Source organism: Pteropus alecto, unplaced genomic scaffold (assembly GCF_000325575.1).
Source record: "Pteropus alecto unplaced genomic scaffold, ASM32557v1 scaffold34, whole genome shotgun sequence".
NCBI classification, from domain to species: Eukaryota; Metazoa; Chordata; class Mammalia; order Chiroptera; family Pteropodidae; genus Pteropus; species Pteropus alecto.
The window spans coordinates 6,514,556-6,529,649 of record NW_006435763.1 but is presented as its reverse complement, the minus strand read 5'-3'; the positions used below and the strand labels follow the sequence as shown (position 1 = coordinate 6,529,649).

General features: G+C 41.1%; 1 protein-coding gene across 2 annotated transcripts in view; it reads right to left on the bottom strand.

The window, feature by feature from the left end:
* Positions 1 to 15,094, bottom strand: part of TMC5 (transmembrane channel like 5) — a 58,862-nt gene that overhangs the window by 32,938 nt on the left and 10,830 nt on the right. The window contains exon 2 of one of the 2 annotated variants that reach the window (XM_025046125.1): positions 1,470 to 2,230. In XM_025046125.1, the coding sequence (XP_024901893.1) occupies positions 1,470 to 2,155 (686 nt within the window). In that variant the 5' untranslated portion in view covers positions 2,156 to 2,230. Of the gene's footprint in view, positions 1 to 1,469; positions 2,231 to 15,094 lie in introns of those variants that run through there. The other variant, XM_015588590.2, reaches the window with a different exon arrangement.

The following is a 15,094-nucleotide window of genomic DNA, read 5'->3' as shown; positions in this document are numbered from 1 at the left end:
AGGCCCGAGTAGCTCAGAGGAAGGAGAAAGGAATTCTGGCTGGGAGTTTGGGGGAAAACTACATGGAAAAGAGACATCTGAGCTGCGATGGGGAGGATAAGTTCACACATAAAGTGTTAGGAGAGGGCATTTCAAAGATGAACAGCATCAAGGGGTGAGACAAGACAGTGGGGGGATCTATAGAAGGAATGCTATGAAAATCAATTAACCTGGAGCAACAGTTCTCAAAAATATACATATATCAATTCCCATGCTCCGCCCCAGACAATTAAATCAGAAGCTCTGAAAGTTGGGCCCAGGAATCTGTATTATTTTTAAAGTTCCCCCAGGTGATCAGGTAATTAATTCTAAAGATCAACAAAGGACAAGAACCACTGACCTCAAGTATAGGACCGAGATAGGAAAAGGGTAGATGAAGTGAAAGCTGCTCTCTGGCTGGCATCTTACAATGAACCCAGTGCATCTCCTTCTTAAATGTGCTCATAGGTGAAGCAGGTGTGGCCTTTCCCCCAAAGGTTATGCAGAATTATAAAAGATGAGAAGCGAAAGAGTGACAGGCTCAAAGGTGTATTCTAGAACGATGAATCAGGCAGTGGGGACAAGACCGAGGAGAACATTTTGAGACTCGGTCCTGTTAACCCTATTTAGGACCCGAGGACATTTTGATCCTGCTACACACCTAAATTCGATATCCTTGTTCCTTGAGATAAATATAAGCCATTAGGTTTTGTTGATTTCGTAATTATTACTAGTAGCAATAGTACATGCAAGATGAGACTCCTATTGATTAAAATTTCACATGGTAAAATTTGTTTTCGATGTTTTTAAAAAGCTAGCTAAAGAATCGCACCTTGTTGGCAACATGAATATTGAAAATTTTGATGCAGAAAAAATCAGATTTGGTAGAACTAAGTCACCCAAACTAGCATTGTCAACATCCAGAACAGCATCTAGTAAAATTTGCCAATGACCAAAAATGGACAGATGGTTAAAGATTTTTTATGGCTGAGCCATAAAAAGAAATTGAGGAATTAAATTGACTTCATGGAGTCAGATCTTCAAAAGATTTTCTTGATTATAATGCATTCCTATTGATTTAATTCTGGTTAAAATGTTTATAACTATTCAAGTCTTAACCCTAGCCTCACTGGAAAAGCAGCAGGTCAAAACAATGGGGACCTACATGTCTCATAGGGATTGGTTAGGAAGAGGTAGGAGATGGGGGAGGATGTTATCCAAGAAAGAAGTGATGAAAGATTATGTTTAGGTAAGGGCTTAAAGCCTTAGCTTAAAGCTTAAAAGTCCATGGCCCAGGTGATGTTTACAGGTGGGTGAGATCTACAGGTAGATACGAAAGTTTCGCCACAACTTCAGGTCACCGAAACCATCACACATAGTATCCCTAACCCAAACAATGTCATCTTAGCACTCGGCCCCTACCCCCAGTGAAGGGAGATGCTTTTACTTACTCCCTGGTCATCTGCAGAGTCTGGTCATTTAAAGAGCCATCATCACGAGCATCCTCAGCATTTGTGTAATCAGGCTCTCCCCAAAAGTTTGGAGAGTTCCGATAGTCCTCAGCATTGGGATAGTCTGGTTTCCCAAAACTGTTTGAAGAGTTAGGTTGATTCGCAGCAACTAGATAATCAGGCTCTCCCAGTGTGTCTCTGTATGGATTGATTCTGGAACCAGCATATTCTGGATTCCTTCTGGAGCCTGGATGGTTGGAATTGACTCTAGGGCCAAGACGGTTAGAGTTTCCCTGAGCTCCATGATAATCTGGTTCTCCAAAGGAGCCAAAATAAGCAGCATTTGTTCTGGAGCCTGCATAGTTTCCATTGCTTCTGGAACCTGCAAAGTCAGGGTTTTGTTGAGATTCAGAGTAGTCTGGCTCTCTGGATAAGCCTGGATGGTATGGACTGCTCCAAGATTCATTATAATCTGGCTCAGGCAGAGATTTGGGATAGTCTGAACTTCTGGAGCCTGCAGAGTATGGGTCGCTTCTGGTTTTAGAGAAATCTGAGTTGTTCAGAGGATCTGAAGAATACGGATGATCCTGAGTTTTCAAATACCCTCGCATGCGGTTCCAAGATGCTGAATACTCAGGGTAATCTGGGTCTTCCTCATACCCATTATTCCTGTAGCAGGCGGACATGCTGGTACAGATCTGTTACCCTGGAGTGCTCAAATGCTCCCGCATTTGCGGTCACTCAGGGATCTTTTTGCAAATCTGAAAAATAAAAAGGAAGAAAATGGTCAGATTTTTTTTTCTCTGTCTTCCCTGCAGAGATTGGTGGTCATCTTCCAGTATTTGTCCTTTATTTCATAGTGGGGTGCACAGCTGCCCAGAATAAAGCCTATGTTCCCCGGCCTCCTGTGCACCCAGGTGTGGCCACGAGGGGGTCATTGGGATGTGAGCACAACGTCCAGGTTGCACTGTCAAAGGGAAGGGCTATTCCTCCCCTTCTCAGTCTTTTCTTCCTGTGGGCTGGCATCTGGAAATGGTGTCATCTCAGGCCGAGCACACAAAGGTGACATCCACTGTAGGGACAACAGCAAACAGAGGGAGGAAGCCTGGGTTGCTGATGACTTCAGGAATCAGTGCTGACATATCAGCTTGGGCTTTTAGGTAAAGAAAAAAAGAAATACTTGTCTTATGTGAACCACTGTTTTCTGGGTCTCTGATACATGTGGCTAAATTCATATCCTGACTAATGCAATCCCTCGATTGAGAGGGAGGGGTACAGTGAACCAAAGGATTGGAAGGAACGAGGGCTTTTTGAGCACTTTGATTGCACTAGTGGTTCTAGGGTTCAAAGCATAAAATAGTATGCGTGCCCAGAGGAAGAATGCTTAATGGTAACTAGAGGGCTTGGGTAAAAAGACAATTCCAGTTTGAAAATGTCATTTTATGAGTTCCATGAGCTCTCATCTGTAGACATGGCATACTTTCAAATCAGAAGTGGTGGAGTTTTAGTTTCTAAGTGTGCTGGGTATCTGTTTTTACTCGCCTATTATCTATTTCCCCTTTTTGTGGCAGCAACGTCCTGATTTTCCTCTGGGCATCTGCCCCTCCAGACCTCTTGGTCCAGGTGATTCAGGAAGAGCTGATGGTATTCCTGATTCCAAGGATGGTCACATGACTCAGGCCTGACCAATCAGTGTTCACCATGCCCCTGGCCACAGGATGTGGTTCAGGAATGGGCACATAACCCAAGTCAGTCTCCTAGGACCCTGAGTAGAGTAACTGGAAAAGACGTGCTCTCGTCTCACTGGGGGGGGAGGGGGGCTCCAGTGATAGAATGTAAGCCTGGAATTGCTGGTGTCATGTTGACAGAGACAGTGAAGAAAATAACAAGCAGGGGAGAAAACTTAAAGGAAGAATCAATAAGATTTGTGGACTGAACGGATATGGGAAGAGCAAGAAGAAAGAAAAATAAGACAAAAATATCTCCAGGTTCAAGACAGCTTTAGATAAATGGTGATGCCTCTGAAAGACAGAAGTAGACTATTTTTAAAGTTCAACCCATATTTAAAAGTTTATCTCTGTGCAAACAAGCATGGTCAGACTTTCTGTTGATTAATCAGAGCTAAAGACAATATTGACCTTCTGCAATCACCTAGTCTTAGAATGTTCATTTGCCAACTCAGTCCCATATTTGTCAGCATAATAGAAGTTCATTTTTCTTTGATTTGTCCCTACCCAGCATCCACGGTAACATTTTTCCTTGAGTAACACTCTGTCAGTCCATGTGGGCCAGATCTGGACATATGACCCAATCCGAATGATGTTCCTTCTGGCCACAGTGATTGGGTATATAGCCCAGTCATGACCAATAAGATTCAATCCTGGGAGTTCTGTCATAAATGTTAGAAAGTGAGAAACTCTCTGATGCCAGCAGGTCAGAGAACAGAGCCAAAAGATGAAATAATTAGGGATCATATGCTGATGACATTATTGTAGCACCTGAGTCCAGCTATGCCTAAAGACAGCCAACCACTGGATACTTGAGTCATTACATCCTCTCTTTGACTTAAGTTAGTTTGAGTTGGGTTTCTGTAATTTGCAAATTTAAGAGACTTCTGATTAATATCCTGAGTTTTGCAAACAGAAACACCTACACAAACTATGAGTGCTCTGAAGATTAGATGCTATGCTTTATTACTAATTGTTTTTCATAAGATGGAGACTGAATCCATTCATTTACCTATATTGCAAGACTAGAGATTAATATGTCTATTGTCTAGGACTTCCATGGCCTACAAAAATCCTAGCTATTACATCTAACAAGTCAAAAAGTGCCTACTAAATTCAAGAAATTAGAAATAGGTACAATAATACCAGCCCCAAACAAATGAATATATCCATTGAAAGGCAATAAGAGTGTGCACAGAACTTTTTTAAAATAAGTGCCAGAAATTGGAAACAACCCAACAGCAGAAGCAGAAAATAAAGAAATCATGGCAGGTTCATAAGATGAAATACATGGCAGGAACAAAGTTTGAACTTTTGTTATAAACAACAACAGGGATGCATCTCACAGATGTAATGATGAGTCCTCTACAGAAGAGTACACGCCGTATAATGTTTATACAAAGTTCAAGAACAGGCAAACTAGTGAATAGTGACATAACACAGAATAGTCATTTCCTTGAGGAAAGGAAGAGATGGGAAGTAATGTGAGGAAATCTCTGGGGGGCTGGAAATTGTTCTATATCTTGATCTAGGTGGTGGTTACGTGTGTGTGTATGTGTGTGTGTGTGCGAGAAAATTCATGCGCGAGAAAATTCAACAAGTATACTTAAGAGTTGTGCTCAGCTCTGTAAATAGATTACTCCTGAATTTAAAGATGAAAATTAAAAAGACCTAAACCAGAAGCTATAATATAAAACCTTCTATTTCCACCAAGAGGCCACTATACCAGTTTAAAAAAAAAAAAGAAAGATTCTGGCTCACACACATTTCCGCTTTTCTTATATACAGACACAGAAAAGCTGAATTAGTGAAAACGAAAGCTAGGTAAGGACAGGACTCATTACCTGAACTGAATCGTCTATGTGACGCTATAACGTGAAGAAGGTTAGGAACCCAGCCCTTGGCACTGGCTAGAACTGAGTTCGGTTTCCATCACTGGCTGTGTGGTCTAGAGCATGCCACTTAACCTCTCTGAGTCTGTTTCCTTACCCATCCAATGCTGAGAGTAACATCTCACAGGGTTGTTGTAAGCAACAAACAAGAAAAGGCACGTACAGCAGCTGGTGCCAAGGAAGTACTCACTAAATGGAAGCTATTTATTACCACTGTTTGATTGATGTGTAAATATAAACCCTGGAAACTTCCAAAAGAGATAGAGAGTTGGTGGACAATAGAAGTCATGCACTCAACCAGGCCATGATTAAAGAAAAAAGACATGTTTTATAATCAGGTAGAGGAAGGAGCAATTCTACAAAATTTCTAGGTTGACATGGTGACTGAAACTAAATTTTGCTGAGAGCTTATTAGCCCAGGCTGAAAAAAAAAAATCGTGACAGGTTATCTAACACTCACTTCTTGTGAAAAAGGAAGTATACCAGTTTTTCAAGAGGGCCACGCCTCTCCCCAGGACACATTTCTGAAAATAATGCTTCACGGGAACCCTTCCAAAGAGATCAGATAACCACATAATAAAACTAGGGCTCAGGGCCACTAGCAATGAGCTCAGAAGCTCTAGCAACTCCAGGACCAGTGACAGGAATAGAGTGAGGCAGAGACTCTGGAGGCCCCTCCAGGTCACTGGGAGGAGCTGAGCAGCCTCCTGCAGTAAGGCAGTGGCATGCGGCTATTTCTGGCCAGTGGGCTGTTAGCATAAGTGACTGCGACACTTCTAAGCCAAAGCATTTAAGAGCCCAAACACAGCCCTTGAATGGGGTCCCATTCATCAGCCTGAGTTCTTGCATGGAGAATGGAGCACAGCCCACTCCCACCTCCCCCAACCCACAACAGCTTTTCATGAGCAAGAAAAAACTTATGTGGTAAGACATTGAGGTTTTCAGATTGCTTCTCGACGCAGCAGAGCCTTGCCTCACCTGACTCAAGCAACATCACCTTTGTTTAGAATCTTTGACAAATTTATTCATATATATATATACTTACTCACATATATATATAATTATATAGCACATGCACAACACACATATAGAGATCGATACAAAGAAAGGTGATAGATAAATAGGAAGTAGGTAGATAGATGCAGGATGGATGGATGGAGAGACAGAGAGATAGATAAATAGAGAGGGGATTTCTCCAAAGAAGATAGACAAATGGCGAGAGAGAGAGAGAGAGAGAGAGAGAGAGAATGGCGTTATGTGTGATCAGCCAACAATTAGTTTCAAGTTTGCTGAGAGAGAGAGGGAGAGGGAGAGAGAGAGAGAATGAGAATGGTGTTATGTGTGATCAGCCAAGAATTAGTTTCAAGTTTGTTGGTACAGTTCTCGGTTCTACTGACGTCATTTGACAGGATCTTGTGTATTGCATCTTTTTCACAGTCCGGGCTCAAGTGGTGCTGTAACCACTATCACCTGTACTGGGACAAAGTCCTAAACGAACAAAAAACTAAGCCCACGGAAAAGGATCAGGAAAGAAGAGGGAGGAGGAAACAACTATAAGGAAATAGTCTCGTATAAATGGTCACATGAAGTGGGTGTGGTCTTCTGAGAACCTTGCTCATAGTTTCTATTGACTATTAGAGAAACAAGTGTCCTGCCCTGTTCAAAGAAATAATTTTGCTTTATGCCTTGGAAAAATCACAGAAAGGATACTGCATTTTTCCCCCAGTTTTTATTGCTCTAGTACCTTCCTAATAAAGACCTTTGAACCATCTCTTCTGAGCTGTCCTTGCGACATCTCATCTGGGATTCCCCACTGCTATTTCAATGGTTTTCAGTCACATTCTCAAGCAATTACATGCCTTCTAAGTCTGTTAGTTGTGCACTACCTTTTCGGTCTTGAAAGGCTCCTGGTTGGATTGGGCGAGCATAACAGTCTTATATTTGTCACTCAGCTAGTCGGGAGTGTTCAAGAGTAAATTACAGCAATTCCTCGAATAACATCGTTTTGTTCAGTCTTTTTATTATAACATGGATGAGATGCTGTAGGAACCGAAACCTTGTTCGTATCGATTACCCTGTGGTAAACTGGTTTTGTTATGTGCCTTTTCACTGAAAGTTGTGGAACTCATCCGCGACACTAAGTGAGGACTTCCTATACATTCCAGAATCATGATGGCGATTTATCTGGATCTCTGCTGCCTCTTAGCTTTGCGAGACTTAAGCAACGAGGCGAGGCAAGCCACCCACAAGCTCCGTTCTGAGTTTTAAGTAACTTCACAAAACACAGGGACATGTGGGGGTTGGGAATTAAAGAGGGGGAAAATATAACAACACAGGGACATGGGGTCATTAAGGATTGTCAGGCCAAGCTTTGTGTGTAATGACAAAAAAACTGGAAACAATCCAAAACCCCATCCATGGGAGATGGGCCAAATCAGTGACAGCACATCTGCATAATAGAATACCATGAAGTTATCAAAAAAGAATGCTTTTGATCTACAGTACCAGCAGAAGAAGACTGGTCAAGATTCTTCTTCTAATTCTTTCCCATCTCTCGCCCCAGGCCCAGGCTAGAATATGAAGGCTCTGCAGTCGTGAACTGTGCAAAGGTTAATTTTGTTAATTGAGGCTGTTTATTACTTGGAATACAAGGAAAGAGAACACAGGGACTTATAAAACAGTAAACCCGATTGCCATCAAATGCAGGACAACACCCCATAGGAGGCAAAGCGAGGCCACGTATTATAATTTCGGGTATATCTTTTTACTTTCTAATGGGGTGCACCACTTTGTTACGCCAACACGTAGCAAGGTAAACCTTTCAACCTAAGTGAAATCAATGTTGCTTATGCTAGCTACAATTCTATACATGATATGATACATACATGTTTAAGACCCACAGTCAAAATTATCCAAGTGAGTCCATAGAAATTCTTTACTAGTTCTAACGAGCCATCATCTATTTGATTTAGAATAGATCAAATTTTTTTTAAAAAAAATTTTTTGTGAGAAAATCATTTTATTTTGCTAAATAAGGACATTAACAACAATGGCAGCTTTCATGACCTACTACCACTATTATTTCATTAAACTATTTTATGGACATTTTTTAAAAAAGGAAAGTGTTCTAATCTCAAAAGAAGGGAGGTCATTTAATTGAATAAATTTAGCTTCATAAAGACTTACTCCTTTTTCCCTTATTTTTCTCACTTTGTCCCAAACAAATGCAAACTGCACGAACTAACATGACCGGCAGATGCTGTTGGGACAGTCCAGAGTCAGATGCACTTGGGGCTTCTGTCAGGAGCTGGACAGCAAACGATTATGGGAGGTTATAATCTCTGACACTGCCTGAAGTCTGAATGTTCCAAACTGCCGATTGCAGGCGGAGCCACACGTCCTGAAAATCAAACAACAGAGGACTTTGACGTCTATAAAAGTTTATCTCATGCTGTACAGCTCGTGCAAGTGAGAAATGCTGGCTCGAATGCCTTCTTGTTCTCTTTTCTCTTAATAACTTTAAAAGATTGCACTACAGTAAAACGTAGAGAATCAAAAACTGAATAGTAGCGAATACTAATCTTTTCATACTAATTCCAGATTCGTGTTTCTTTTATCAAAGAAATAAAACATTACTGATAAAGCTCCAGCTCTCTCGTGTCGTCCCGCGGTCCAGTTTGCCACCAGCATCCCCCCATCTTCTCTGTCCAGAAACCAGCACTGTCATGACGTTGGTGTGTGACTTGCCACGTCATGTTGTTTATACTTTGATTACTGTTGGCGGTTGAATTGATTTCCCAGATGACGATATCTTGAAGTCCCAACCCCTGGTATCTCAGAACGTGACGTTATTTGGTTAATAGAGTCTTTATACAGGTAATCATGTTCAAATGAGGTCAGTAAGGTGGACTCTACTCCACTGTGACCGTCATCCTTATCAAAAAGGAAAGATGGACACAGACATGCTCGGAGAAGAGCCATGGGAAGAACATCATGTGAAGACTGGAGTTATCCAGCCACAAGACAAGCAAATCTGGGGCTACTGGAAGTTAGAAAGGACAAGTAAGGGTCCTTCTACTACAGATGTCAGAGGGACCACTACCCTGCCAACACCTTGCTTCCCGACCTCCAGCCTTCAGAGCTGTGAGACAATACATTCTGATTGTTTAAGCCACCCAGTTTGTGGTCTCTTGTCACACCAGCCCTAGGAAACTAGGGAAGCCACCTATGTGAATATCGGTAAGTGGCAATATTATAGCTTCACGCATAAAAGTTCTATCTATAGCTATCCATCTCATACCTTACCTATTTGGGGGACTTTGCCTCTTTTAACATAAAATAGGTTTTGAGATTTATCCGCGTTGGTAGTTTTCGTAACTAAGCTAGCAGTTCACACAGTCTAGAAGTCTATTCATCTTCAAGACTTACGCTGTTCCGTTATATGACCAAACTATGTCGTACTTACTCTTTCTCCTACTGATGGACATTTAGGCTAGTTCCCATTCTTCACTATTAAAATGATCAGAGCGCGTCCCATCTGAGTGCCCTTGTGACCACATGAGAAAATTTCTCCAAGGAAGAGACCCGGAAGTGGTTTTTGCCGAGTTGATCGGTTTCGCTATTTTCAGCTTCCTTGGAGATGGCTCCGAGCAGTTGTACTAATTTCGAATAGCTTACAGATAAGTAGCCTATTCATTTTCACATTGTCACCTAAGAAGGACAACTAGGAATATTCCCCATAATTGATCTTTCTTCCCTTTTTTCTGGATTACACTCAGTCAGTACCATATGTAGCTTGCAAAAAGGCAAGCGTGAGACGCTAATATAGAAAAACAAGACCTCGCCGCCATTAAACTAGATTTTCTCCTTCTCAGCACTATTGACATTTTGGGCCAGATAATTTTTTGTCGTGGGGCTGTCCTGGGCATCATAGGATGTACAGCCACAGCCCTGGCCTCTGCCCACCAGCTGCGAGTAGCATTTCCCGGAAGTTGTAGAACCAGAAAAGTCCAGGCATTGCCAAACGTCTCTGTGGGACAAAATCCCCACTCCTCCCATGCCCCCCTCTGCATTGGAGAATGACCCAGTTACACTGCGATTAACCTGGCGATCTAAAAGGGCTGTGCCAACTCTCCAAGTCAATGACATAAAGATAAAGAAGAAAAAGGAAAGGAGACTTTCTTATCAAAGAGAAAAAAGTGAGCATTTTGGATGAAAGTGAAGTCCAAGTTAGGAAGAGAAATGGACAAAGTGAGAAAATGTGTCGTTTTGAGGCGTGACTCATACTGCCTGCTCTGAGCCAGGCGTAGAGTGGAGCGATGCATGTGCACGCTCCCCTAAAACTTTACTCGGTTCAGCCTCAGCGTGAGGGGCTCTTCACGCTCCCATTACGTGGATGAGGAAATTGAAGCTTAGAAAGATTTGGTCCCATCTCCAAGCTCTGAAAGATAGTAAGTAGGGACAGAGATGTTAACATAAGTTTCTTAATGACACGTGACCATCTCCCACATAGGCTGACTTCTTCACTTTTTAATGTTCTTATTTAATTACTTAGATTTTTTGAACAAGCCATGAGGATTGCTCAAGCAGAAAGGGAAATGGGGCAGAGATTTTTCCCTTATTAAAGATAGAAAATAAAAACGGCACAATTTTGATACAGATAAACAGAAGCCTTCTTGGCGGAGAGGAAACCAATTAACAAAGCTGAGTCAAGGGAGGCAAGAATTGGCATAAAGACAGACAAGGACTAATAGAATAGAACAGAGAGCCTAGAAATAAGCCCTTTTATATAAATGATTTTCAAGCGATTTTCGACAAGAGTACAAAAGCGTTCAATGGAGAAAGGGCGGGCTTTTCAATAAAAGGTGTCGGGAAATCTGGATATCCACATGTAAAAGAATGGAGTTGGGCTCTTACCTTACGCTGTATACAAAAACGAACTCGAAATAGAACAAAGACCTAAAAGAAAGACCTAAAACTATAAAACTCTTAGAAGAAAATGGAGAAAGATTTATGACATTGGCTATGGCAATGATTTCTTGGAAGTGACACCAAAAGCATAGGCAGCAAAAGTAAAAATAGACAAATTGAAAACTACATCAAAATTTAAAATGTCTGTGCATCGAAGGGAGCAATCAAAATAGTGAAAAGGCAACACATGAAACTGGAGAAAATAATTACAAATCATATATCTCATAAGGGATTAATAGTCAGCATATATAAAGAACTCTTATAACTCAACCACAACCACAACCACAGAAAACAAATAATCAGATTTAAAAATGGGCAAAGGACTTGAATAGACACTTCTCTAAAGAAGATAACCAAATGGCCAACAAGTATATGAAATGCCGCTCAACATTACTGATCATTAAGAAATGCAAATCAAAACCACAATGGGAAATCACCTTGTACCCATTAGGATAGCCACTATCAAAAAAAAAAAAAAAGAAAGAAAAGAAATAAAACAAAATAACACATATTGGTAAAGATGTAGACAAACTGAAACCCTTATACACTGCTGATGGGAACGTAAAATGGTGCAGCTGCCTTGCAAAGCAGTATGGTATTCCTCAAAAAATTAAAAATAGAATTACCACGTGATTCAGCAATGTCACTTCTGAGCATATATCCAAAAGAACCAGAAGCAGGGCCTCAGAAAGAAGTGTGTACACCTATATTTATAGCACCATTGTTCACAAGAGCCAAAAAGTGGAAGCAACCCAAGTATTCATCCAGAGATCAATGGATAAACAAAATTGGTATAACCACACAATGAAATATTATTCAGCCCTAAAAAGGAACGGAAATTTGTTACATGCAACAACACGGATGGAATTTAAGGACATTGTTCTAAGTGAAATAAGCCAGTCAGAGAAGACAAATTCTGTATGACTCCAGTTATATGAGTTATCTAAAGCAGTCAAACTCGTAGAAATAGAAAACGGAGTCGTTAGTTGTTTAATGGGTATAAAGTTTCAGTTTTGCAAGATGAAAAAGTTCTGGAGATTGGTTGCATAACAACGCCAATGTACTTATTAACATTACTGAATTGTACACTTAAAAATGGGTAAGATGGTAAATTTAATTTTATGTGTATTTTACAATTATAAAAAATAGTAAATACCAAAAAAAAAAAGGAGACAAGAATTTTTCCAAACTACAGTCATTTTAAAATGAAAACCAGTTTTTAAAAAGAGTAAAATATTAAAGCACTGTAAAGGAAAAGGAGAGAGAAAAAGCTAGAATAAGCTGACTGTGTGGATGCTTTTTCCCTCAACCCCCAAATAAGCTATGGAGGCTTTAAAATGAATCAAAATTAGCTACAATCAAAGCGTACTGAGTTTTTGAACTGCGCCATTTACTTAAAGCCTCAAAACAAGCACAATAAAAATGTCATTAAAAACTTCGAACATAACATTCACCACAACAATAAAAGGAAATTAAAAAACCAACAGCCCTGAAAGCGCTTCCAATCCCATCTGCACTTGACAAAGACAGCTGACAGCCCTACACAGTACATAGTCGAATGCGCGTGTGCAATCCGATTTCCGGGCACCAAAATGTGAACGTCATAATTTTCACGTGCTGTGAACTATTCTTCTTGTTAACAATTTAAAACTATGAAACCATTCTTAGCTTACAGGCCACATTTGAACTGTGGAGCACTGTCTGTCAAGCCCTGCACTAAACACATTGGCCTGTTTTTCTGGATCATAGGCTTTGCACATGCCGCTCCCTCTGCCTGGAATGCTTTTCCCTCTGCTCTCGGCATGGCTAACTCCTCTTTCACAGAGAGGCCTCTTTTTCCCGCCTCTACATCCAAATAGTTCACCTTGCAAGTCTCTTGTAACATCCTGCCTGTTCCCGTAGGAACCACTGGTTTGTAATGGCATACCAGCGTTACGCCCATATTGTTCAGTATTTGTCCTCCACTGGACTGAAAGCTCTGTAAGCGCAGGGATTATTCTATTTTGCTCAGTCCATCCCCAAACACAGGCCTCTTTTTCCCGCCTCTACATCCAAATAGTTCACCTTGCAAGTCTCTTGTAACATCCTGCCTGTTCCCGTAGGAACCACTGGTTTGTAATGGCATACCAGCGTTACGCCCATATTGTTCAGTATTTGTCCTCCACTGGACTGAAAGCTCTGTAAGCGCAGGGATTATTCTATTTTGCTCAGTACATCCCCAGCATCTAACATCATGCCTGGCACGTAGGAGACACTCCATTAATATAGTCGAATGAATGTCGTCCCACAAAGTTCTCGTTCATCTCATCCATCACCTGGTGGCCGCCTTTGGCCAGTGGGAGGGGAAGCAGACGCTGGCAACAGCTGGACCACTCTAGGGGGAGGCGGAAAGGAAGGGAGGGTTTACTCAAGCCTGTACTTCTGATGCCTGGGTCCGTATTTAGCACAAATACAACCCATTTATAAATCGAGGGTTTCAGATCAGTTCAGAGATTCTTGGAAGGCTAATTTCCCCTGTGGAGAATAAGGAATCTCCCAGTGATTAAAAAGTTCTTCCATTTTAATTCCCATTCAATATTTCTAACTAACAGCTAGGCAAAGTCTCCGTCGGTGCTAATAGGTCTTTTAACATCTCTCTGAATTTGCCAAAGTCTCTTTTTCAACGAAGATAGAGAAAAGCTCTAAGCTCAGAACCTCCAAGCTCAGGCCACCACTTATGACTAGAATTACCTATTTTATTTTTTCTGTTAACATACGATAAAATATTTTAAATTCTACCCTTCTGTAATCAACCCCTGCTCCCTCCCTTTGCCTATCACTCATCTATTCTCCAACCCTATAGTTTTGTCTTTTCCAAAATGTCATATAAATGGAATCACACAGTATGTAGCTCTTTGAGTTGGGCTTCTTCCACTCAGCATAATCCAGCTAGAATTTAAAAACGTGATTTGGTTTTCCCTATATGTATGTATGCACGTAAGCATATAGTCACCTATATTTATAAGCAAGTGATGCGAATTTCCCATTTACGGTAACGACGAGTTTCCTTTAAAAATAAATCTCTTAGTTAAAAAGAACAGATAAATATTAGTATGCGTGGTAAGGAACGAAGCAAAAATTATGAACGTGGAACGCGAATGACTCAAACTCGAGACAAAAAAGGGATGTTATACAATAATATAATTGCACACTCCCCTCCCCACCCCATGCCCACAACAAACACACACACAAATACCAAGTCTGTGCTTCTAAGAATTCCTGAAAAGGAAGGAAAAAGAACTTCAAAAGAAGAAATGACTCCTTCTCGGGCATCTCATTTCCACCGAGCTTTCAGGGTCACAGCTCTGGAAGCTTCGATTCCCTTCTCATGATCTTGGAAAGAAAATTCCAGCACAAAGGGTGAAGGCCACCTCGCGTCCCGAGAGGTTGCCCAGGCACCAGGCCATGCAATGTTCAAGCACGCCCTCATTTCGGCAGAGCTGTAGATTCTGTTTGTTTGCTAGGGCTTCCTTGTTCTTTCTGGGCTTGTCATGTTAGCTTAACGATTACTCTGGCTGTCACTGCCACTACAAACAAATGCTTCCAGAATCTTTCACCTGCAGTGTGTAATGTTTAGAACAAGGAAATAAAAGCCATGTAAATGGTTATTCTAAAAGCAAGTGAGGGCATAACCTCTAATACCCGTAACTAAATATTTGTTAGCACATGGCCCACGGGGCCCTCCAGAGCGAGTTTCCGCCTCTGACCCAGGCACCTTTGTAGCCGTAGATTTGGACCCTCTAGAATAGAATGGCTGTGCACACGAGAGGCCAACATCGAAGCAGTGAAGAGGAGCAGAAAAATCTAAATGGAATAAAATGGGTACATCTTCTGGTTATTTATGTTTACCTTCACCAAGGAATTTACTAAATTTTCAAGACATTTACTTAATAACTGTGGAAAGGTAATTCTATTTTATGAATCCAAAAGGAATATAACATGTTTAGCTTGTTAAGTACATGAGAAAGAGTCAGAAGCTGAAACGTGGACATGAACT